Source organism: Mastomys coucha, unplaced genomic scaffold (genome assembly GCF_008632895.1).
Source record: "Mastomys coucha isolate ucsf_1 unplaced genomic scaffold, UCSF_Mcou_1 pScaffold5, whole genome shotgun sequence".
In the NCBI taxonomy this organism is placed as follows: Eukaryota; Metazoa; Chordata; class Mammalia; order Rodentia; family Muridae; genus Mastomys; species Mastomys coucha.
In genome coordinates, this window is record NW_022196911.1 from 81,667,128 (window position 1) to 81,676,281 (window position 9,154).

At 51.9% G+C, this 9,154-nt stretch overlaps 1 protein-coding gene across 2 annotated transcripts in view; it reads left to right on the top strand.

Annotated features, from left to right (window-relative positions):
• The first annotated feature begins 1,348 nt into the window (after nt 1-1,348).
• The window catches only part of Tbx4 (T-box transcription factor 4), a 29,148-nt gene continuing 21,342 nt past the window's right edge, over nt 1,349-9,154 (top strand). For both annotated transcript variants that reach the window (XM_031351572.1, XM_031351573.1), the window contains exons 1-3: nt 1,349-1,474; nt 5,031-5,234; nt 5,829-5,923. In XM_031351572.1, the coding sequence (XP_031207432.1) occupies nt 5,034-5,234; nt 5,829-5,923 (296 nt within the window). In that variant the 5' untranslated portion in view covers nt 1,349-1,474; nt 5,031-5,033. The remainder of the gene's footprint in view (nt 1,475-5,030; nt 5,235-5,828; nt 5,924-9,154) is intronic.

A 9,154-nucleotide genomic window follows, 5' to 3' on the forward strand; every position in this document is an offset into this window, starting at 1 on the left:
CACTGGCTCCTAACAGTTGGTTGGTCGTAGTAGTTAAGTCTCATTCTTCCTCCTAGTCCCGTCCATTCAGACATAAGACATACTCTCTACAGTTTGTTTTCCCCAAGACCCAGGAAATCATTTTGGTAGTGTGCCTTCAGTCTGCTTCTGGGGACAAATCCTAAACTGACTGGGAAGGTGATGATCCAGTGGGTCAAGGGACTCAGACCCTGTTGAGAATTGAAAACTAATGCTGGGGATCCCTACTTACAGATTTGGGGGACCTTTGGAGATGAGTGGACAGGCATATTCTTGACCAGGTTTCTTGGGCATGTGGCAGGCTAGGAAGCCCAGACATGCATGGGGCCAAGGCCATAGGAGTTTACCTCAGAGGTTGTGGGAGGTGCTTGTAGATGTAAAGAAAAGGAAAGGTAAGTGGACCAAGAGGGAGGCAGGCAGTCTCAAGGTCTAGACTACTATGCAGGCCTCACTTTTTCTGGATCAGAGCAGAAGGCACCATCTGCCATCTCAACGCTGCTGCGGGCTAGAGTATACATTGAGTTGGATCTTGGGGATCTCCTGGCCCAAGATGTCAGTTTCCTCAAAGGGTTCAGCTCCTCCTAGCACTCTGAAATGCAGCTGTGGCTAGCTAGGTTAGGGCCCAAGCTCCCACTGAGGCTAGTTAAGTGTCTCTCTGGTATCAGGCCTGGTCAGGCCAACCAGCCTCCTCCTTGCATTCCCCGAGACCCTGCCGCCGCCGGACTCTTAGGCTCGCCAGGCCTGTCGGCAGCCCGTGATCCTCTGACCAGATCTAGGGCGTAGGACTGTAGGTGTGAGCACGGGTGATCAGGGTCCGCACTGGGCATACAGGGCATATATGCCCTCGACCGTAGAGCTCCCAAGTCCACTGCGTGCAGGCGGGGCTGTGGGAAAGCCGGTGCAGGGAGGTGACCCGGCGAGTAGCCAGGCCCAGGCCTAGGAGCGGGCCGGGCTGTCCAGCATCAGTGGGAACAGGGTACAGCGACCCGGCCGCCCGTCCCCTCTTCCCTCCTCTCTAATCTAAACCATGCGGGGGCTCCAGGCCCCTGCCCAGCCCTAGGACCAAGGCGAGGACACCCGTTTGTACTGCTGAGGAGCCCCCAGCCCAATCGAGTCTTGGGGTCTGGGAGGATCGAAGAGTCCCAGGACCCTAGAATTCCCCCTCGGGGGGGGGGGCAGCAGGCGAGAACTGATTGACAGCTGCGACGTCAGCACGGAGGGGGGGCGGCCCCGGAGGGAGGAGGACCAGGAGGAGGGAGCAGAGGCCCCAAAGTGCAGCCTCGGAGATCAAGGGCCCGCTCCACACCCGGGATGTACAGGGCCCCGAGGGCGCAGCGGGCAGCCGGACGGTGACCCAAAGGCCCAGGCAGACTCCCTGCGGTCCCGCTCCTCTAGGACCCGAGCTGGTTGCAGACCTGGGGCCGCAGGAGCCTCCGCATGCTGCCGCGCAGTTAGGGTGAGTGTGGGCTCCAGCCCGTCGCGGGTAAGCAGGGTGCGGGGCTGGGGTCACCCGGTTCAGTTTTAAGCAGCAGGATCCAGGGGGATGAGCTAAATAGCGGGCAACTAGGGTAAGGGCCTGGGGTGGTCAAAGCCGCAGGAGGATCGCGATCGTGCCTCGGGTAGCCAGGTAGTTGCCCTGGCCGACACCCAGTAGCAAGGGCACAAGCCCCATGTCTAGAGTAATGGGACTAAATGGGTCTAGGGACCTAAGAGTATTATCGCTTAAGAGATGACTTCCTAGGGACAAGAGCTGTGGCCTTGAAATTTGAATTTGCAGAATAAGAAAGGAAAAACAAAACAAAACAAAACAAAACAAAAGGGGGGGGGCTTGGGACTGGCGGTGAAAACTGAAGATCCACGCAGAAATGTGGGTAATCAGAACCGTGGGCTGTTTGATGCCACGGACTCTTCAGATTCAAACCAGTGACCGTTACATAAGTAACAGTAGCTCAAAATTACCAGAACGTGAACAATTACCAAAGAAACAACGAAACCGTTAACTGATGAAATCCTTACGATTTTTTTCAGAACAATAGTCTTTTTCAGGATCAAATGAAAATAGTAATATCAATTTGAAAAGGGCTGAAGTCAAAATAACTTCAAATACGGAGAAAACGTAACAGTAAAGTCACTATCCGCGCAGTATATAAGAAATAGTACTGATATAGCAAATTACTGAACTGAAGTTCTGTAGAAAGCGAGCTAGGGAAAAGATGAACAACATATATATTATGGGAACAACATATATATTATGGGAAGTTCCTTCGGTATCATTGCGAGACTATCATCCAATGCATTGTTGATCTTATATCATATTAAATATTAACCAGAATATTAACAAGTAACCTTAATGCTTGTAGAAACACAGTGATTGCTGGAATAATGGCAATTTATGAGCAAGTATTAATAGTCATAACATTGTAAATAATGTCCAAGTAATAAGTATTATACCAGCGTGCTGAAAAATAACCAGAGTATTAAAGGCCACGGCAGTATTACAAATGGTGGCAAAGTAACATGCAGCCATGACGGGATGAAAAAAATAACAGGCAAATTAAGATCCATACTGTGGCAAATAATGACAAAGTAACAGGGAGATATGATGAATAATAATGCCTAGCATATCATAAGCAATCCTAACAAAACGAACCGTGGTAAGATAAACAAGAACTATTATAATAATGTAAAGAAAATTAGCCTGAGATATGGGGACAATAATATTACAACTAAGCTAAATAACAACGTATGAAAATTTAGATAGACTGAAGAGCTAGAAGTAGGAACACGAATGGGGTGTCCAGCGCAAGTAAAACAATGTTAGATTAACAGGACCAATTGAACACTGTATCCAATTGTCTAGATATTGATAACAGTGTTACTAATGTGCCAGGAGAGCCCTGAAGGGCGAAACAGTAACAGTAAAGCAACAAAATATTCTACAATGATAAACCCCGCTTTACCCTTACAGTGTTAAAATTACGAATAATCCCAGAATTAGGGATAAAATTGCTAAACTGACCAGAGTTTTACTTAAATAATAACAGTCAATACACACACAAAAAATAGTAAAAAAAATAAAAATAAAAATTCCCTTAGTGTAAGGGGAAAAAAATCACTAGTAACAAATATAAAAAGAAAAACGCCACTCCCTTTTTTTCCTCTCCGGAAAATGAGGTAGCTCAAAGCGACCATCCTAGGCGCAGAGGCAGCGGAGCTCGCCCGCGGGCCACTCCGCGAAGGGTAGACGTGAAGGGCCCTGGCGCTGAGATGGGGGGCGAGCATGGGATCCAAGATCCCAGTATTGGAGCATGCTGGGTCGGAGAGGATCGCCCAGAGGGGCAAGGGAAAAAAGGGGAAACTAGGGGAGTCTCTCAATGGTAGCTTAGAGGAAGAGGAAAGCTATCCACGACCCGATCGATGGTCTGGAAGGAGAGCGCGGAGTAACTCTGCCCGCGGGTGTAGGAGGGTAGCGGCTCAGCGCAGGCAGGGTGAAGAGCTGCAAGGCCGCTGCTGGGCTCTGGGTGATGGGGGAACCTCCGTAGCGCCGCAGGCGGCTCCTGCTCTTGGCCCTGCAAGCCTCTGCACCTGGGGCGGGCGTTGGTTGGCACCCAAACAGGGTGCAAGCCAGTGCACTTGCCGGGACCCTGCAGCGTCCCCGTTTGTGAGAATCCTGGATTTTCGAAGATCGCTGGGGAGCCAGCACGTGGCTCAAGGCGGGTGCAGGGGCAGGCCATGTCCATCGAGTCTGGCTTGTTCAAGGCGGGCTGTAGCCGAGACCGGCTGGGCTGTCAGCCTTATCTTTATGGGCTTTTCCCAGCCCGGGCTGGCCCCGGCCCCCTTTTATCTCCTCAGTTGCACTTGGCTTGTTTACTTTGGAGGCCCTGGGAGTCTAAACCCGGGTGCAGAGGCTGGTGAGCTGGGTAGGCAAGAGGCCGGAGTATGGGGATAGCCAAAGAGATCTGGGGGAGAACAGAAAGCATGTGGGAGGAGAAAGGGGAGACATTTAGTTAGCCAAGACACACAGAAAACCTACTAAAACTTGGCCACATTTAAGGAAGAGTAGAGGGTGGTGGGAAGGAAACCCCAGAACAGTACATGGCTGTATCCCTATCCCGAGGGATGCAGGGCGGGCTGATCCTTGTAAGCTAGAGTTTTCCTTCGGTGCTCCCAAGATCAGAACGTGCACATGGGCAGGCAGGTGAAGAGGCCCGGATACTTAAGGGGAAATTTTAGCTGTGCCCTGAGGCAAGGCCAGACTCTGTGACATAGACCCACCCTACTGGCCTAGTGGTTAGCTAACAAGATTTTGGATCCTTTGGTCCAAGGAAGATTTCTTTTTGGAACAAAAGAGCGAATGTGTGAGCCAGCCTGTGCGAATGTGAGGACAGGTTGAGGAGCCCCCTGGCAGAGTTCGGTATCTGGATCAGAGGGACCCCAAGAGAGAGTGTGCTTCTTGGGTGAGGAGAATGTGGTGTGAGGGTTAGAGCCTGGAATGGGGTGCTGGTCGAGCGCAGGCCTGAACACCCAGTTCTGGGCCCTCCTCGGATATGGGGCTGCAGGAACCCGGTCCCTGAATTCAGGCCTAGGTCTCCTCTCCTGTAAGCCCTAGGAGAGTCCTGGATTCCCAGGGCCAAAAATGAGAACCTAGCTATTTTGGAGTGGACAAGAAGACCCAGGTCTTAGGCTGTAGTTGAGCAGGAGGGAGGGACACTAGGCTAGCTGAGACCGTGCCTAGAAGGCGGTCTTTCTTCAAGACCTACTCAACAGACAGCCCCAAGCCTTGGGGGCAGGCAGACCTTAAACTGCACATAGACCCTCCCAGGTCCAGAACCTGGAGGGAGGAGGCTAGGGTCCTGCCCTCCAGCATGCTCCCTCCCCCAGCTCAGAAGGGGGCGGGGTCCACGTGTGCAGGGGCACCCACTCGAAGCCTGGGGGACTCTTCACAGGGCCACAGGGCCTCTAGCCAGTGTGGATCTGGCCCAGTGACTCGGTGGCGTGTGCTGTGCCCGCAGGAGATGCTGCAGGATAAGGGCCTGTCGGAGAGCGAGGAGGCCTTCAGGGCCCCGGGCCCAGCTCTCGGGGAGGCCAACAACACCAGCACCACCAACGCCCCCGAACCCGCGCTGGCCACGCCGGGCCTTACTGGAGCAGCCCTCAGCAGCCCCCCGGGCCAGGGCGCCGACGTCGCTGCTGCGGCCGCCGCCGCTGCCGAGCAGGTAAGGGCTTCGGGCTGTCTGCTTGTGCTGATCCTATCGTAGATCGCAGACAGGATTCCTGGGGTCAGAGCCTGTTGGGCGTGGGTCGTGCTCTCTGCTTTCGAGGGAGGGCCCTTCTCCACCTCGAACCCTCAGGGCTGACTCTGCGGCAGCCCAGGTAGGGAGATCTTTGCTTCAGAGGACGAACCCAAACCAATGTCCAGCTCTGAGGACCCAGAGAGGGCGAAAGCCAGGCAGCGAGACAGACGGGAAGGCCACAGACGCGGCACCGAGGTGGCTTTGGAGCCGCTACCCTGTACACCACCACAGCCTACATCCTCCGAACCTTTCTCGGTATCCCTCGGGGCAGCTGTGTCTATTCTGTAGGCCTATCAGTAGGTGAAGCCCCAAAGGAGGGAGTTTGAATCTGACACAAAGTGTTCCAGTTCGCCAACAGTTCAAAATAATTTTGTGAAACGAAATCTCGAGGAGTGGGCTCTGGGGCCGGCAAGTTCTGCACGCTTGGTTGGTCTGCGCTCTACTCTATGCAGGCTCCGCGTGGAGCCCAGCTGTGGGCCAGCTAGACAGACCAGTTCCCCTCCCTCCCATCCCCAGACCATCGAGAACATCAAGGTGGGGCTGCATGAGAAGGAGCTGTGGAAGAAGTTCCACGAGGCAGGCACGGAGATGATCATCACCAAGGCCGGCAGGTCAGCAGGGGAGAGTGACACGGGGAGGGCGGCAGTGGGAGCCAGGAGGATGTGAAGGGGCTGGGGTCCTCCGGGTTCCTGGTCTGGGATCAGTGAGAAATTTCAGCCACTGAAATCCCAGCACCACATCTTAACAGCAGCGGTCAGGGCCTACAAGTGCTTTTACACGTTCAGAGGAGGGAGTGGGGGTCTGAAGGCGGTATTTAGTTGATGACAAAAACCGCTACAAACAAGGGCAGCCACGCCCTGAGGCCACCTGCAGGGATGCTTGCCCTCCGGCGGATTTCTCTGCCCGATCTGCCCAGGAACCTTCCCGTGATAGAAGCGACGAGGTTGTGTGTCTCAATTGCCCTAATTTTTTGGTTGCTGCATGAACCCCAAGATACTTATGCCAGGGCAACACCCTCCTCAGCCTAGGGGAAGGCGCCGGCGGTTCTGTGTGTTGTTGGGGAGCCTCCCTAGCTCTCGGTGGCTGCCAGGGAAGGGTGATTTATAAAGTGGAAACATCTTTAAAATGCACTAGTGTCTGTGGGAGAGAAGAGGGAGGAGAGGGTGAGAAGAGAAAGACAGGGCAGTGTGTGTGTGTGTGTGTGTGTGTGTGTGTGTGTGGTATGCAGTAGAGTGTGTGTGTAAAGCAGACACTGGCTGTGCTGCAGTGTCTGGCACGGGACAGTAGTGACCCAATGAGCAGTTCTCAGGTGAAGGAGAAGGCTGAAGACACTGGAAGCTTAACGTTTAGAAAACCGTTGTTGGACCTCTGCCCTTTCTGCATCCATACACTTGGTTTTGATCTCTAGGGACAAGTTAGATGAGAAATGTCCATTTCCCTGGTGATGGGCCCCAAAATTGTTGTTTGGAGAAAGAGGATGGTAAACCATCAAGGGGCAGAGTTATGAAGTCGGACTAGAGTGTGGGAGGGGTGTTCTCTTACCAACGCAACTGCTTCCATCTGTGCGACCTTCAGATAAGAGCCATAGCAGTCTCTACCTGCTTCCATTTCACCCATGAGGGAAAAGGTCCCACATCGTTCAGCTACCCATAAAAAGTGCATGACAAAGTTTCGTTTCAAGAGAAAACAGGAATCAGTGGCATGTTGTGTGCACAGTGCACAGGTGCAGGGGTCCCTGGCAGGCATTGTGAGTGAGCTTGGTTTGCTGTTGAACATGGAAATATGGACCCTTGGCTAACCTCTTGTCTCAGTCAGAAAAGTGGCATGGTCACCTAGGGCTTCTCCCAGGGGAGGGAAAGGTTGCTTTTAGGGCCCAAGTTTGCTGCATTTGGGGGATGGAAAAAGAGGGCGCTGTAGTATTCTTGATAGAGCAACCTTGTGGAATGGTCGTGGAGAACAGAGGAAGGGGCAGGTGTGGAAAGCTCAGCCCTTTTCCAGCTGGGTGCACTTTCCTAAGTAAGCATTGTCCTGTGGCTTTGTGGGACCAGATGTTTGAAGCAGGTAACCGTCTGTGTACCTGCTGTCCTCCTTAACTATGGGACTCAAACCAGGGACTCCTGAGAATGGCGCTGGTAAAATGTCAGGTGCGTTACAGGTGTGGAGAAAGGAGGATTGGTCTTTTGTGCCTGCTGACAGGGAGGAAAGTAAAAGCAAAAAAAATTACTCCAGAATTTACATTTGTAGATCTTTAGCATCTTGGAAACATCCGATATTTACCTCTGGTTATGTGAGTTTGTGGTTTTCAGGGGACTTTCTATACCTGTGTGGGTCTTCCTGCCTCCCTCCCTCCCTCCCCCCCCCAACCAGGGGCGGAGCTTGGGGATGGTGCTGATAGTTTAAAAATGGCTGTGAGCATGCTGGTCAGTGATGTGGTTCTCACATCCTTTCATTTCTCCAGTGAAAACATATGCCAAGTATAATTGAAAAAACCTCACTAGCTTCAGCTACTTACAATTTGGATCTCTTTTTTTTGGGGGGGGGGGTGCTAGGATCCACCCCCATCTTGCACATGCTAAACAGGCTGCTGAGGTACTGAGCTTCACCTCTAGACCCCCACTGTCGTCAGAGACCACTTTCATTGCCAGCTAGCTCACTGTACCCAGGTAGTGTGAGCTCAAGGCTCTTTCGCACTCCACTTAGTCAGTGCTTCCCAAACTCTGCACGTCTACCAGCACCTTTCCTGGGATGTGTACATTTCTCAGTAGATGGCCTGGTACTTTTTCCTGCATCCTGGATCAGAGATTCCTAGATGTAAAAGCTGGAAGAAAACCGAAAGAACAAACCAATCCTCAGAGAAGGGAATTGCCAGGATTGTGCAAGCCAAGCAACTCACATATCCTCCCACCCCCAGAACAAGACCCTAACTTTGAAATTTTTCAGTGGCCCTTTCCTCCCCCCAAACAGAGCCCCCCCCCTCCATGCAGTGCAGTGTGAGCTTGTTTGGTCCTAGAGACTCTGGCTGCTTAGGGCATGATAACTGCTGTCTGGCCAGGGAATGAAGGGCCTTGGTGAAGGGAACCAGAATGTTCTCAAGTCTGTTTGAGGTCATGGTTTCACAAGTCCCCTGCCTATTGGGTCCTTGAAAAATCTGAAGGCCAAAGGAAAAAAAAAAAAAAGAATCAGCCTCATTGGATAGTGGCTTTGACTAAAATGCTCAAGAACCCATGATGCCAGGTGTCTGTCACAGGAGAGCCAAACCTCCCTGGGCAGTCTCAGTTCCTCTCAGTTCCTCATATCCAGAGTGCTCTGGGTTGGTAACTAACAGTAGAGAACAGATTTCGGTCTTGGCTCTGTATCTTTTCCAAGTTTGATACATGTGAGAAACTGCATTTTTCTCCCAAACACAGATAAAAGTGAGCTCCACAAAAATTTAAATATAAACCTTCCTAAAATGAACATTTCCTACCCGTCCGACTGCCCTATTCCTAGGTCGCGGTTTTGCCACCAGATAAATCTCCACTATCAGCCCTCACAGCCTGTTGAGTTCAATGTTGCTTGTGTTAGTGACAGTGAATTTGCGTTTGAAAAATGAACTACCGATGAGAACTCCTGTTGAACCTGTATTGTTTGTTATTCTGAGGCAAGGATTTGGCCCGGCTTAATCCCGGGCTTCAAAGCCAATTGCCTTTGCTCTGTATACAGAGCGTCAGAACCCAGTGGCGTGGATGATAAGAGAAGTAAGGGTTGAAGACACTGGGAAAGTGGGTCGGGGAGAGAGTGCTTTGATCTCGTCTTAAAGTATTTTCTGAAAGCAAAAGTCTATCAGGAGGAAGTGCCTAAAA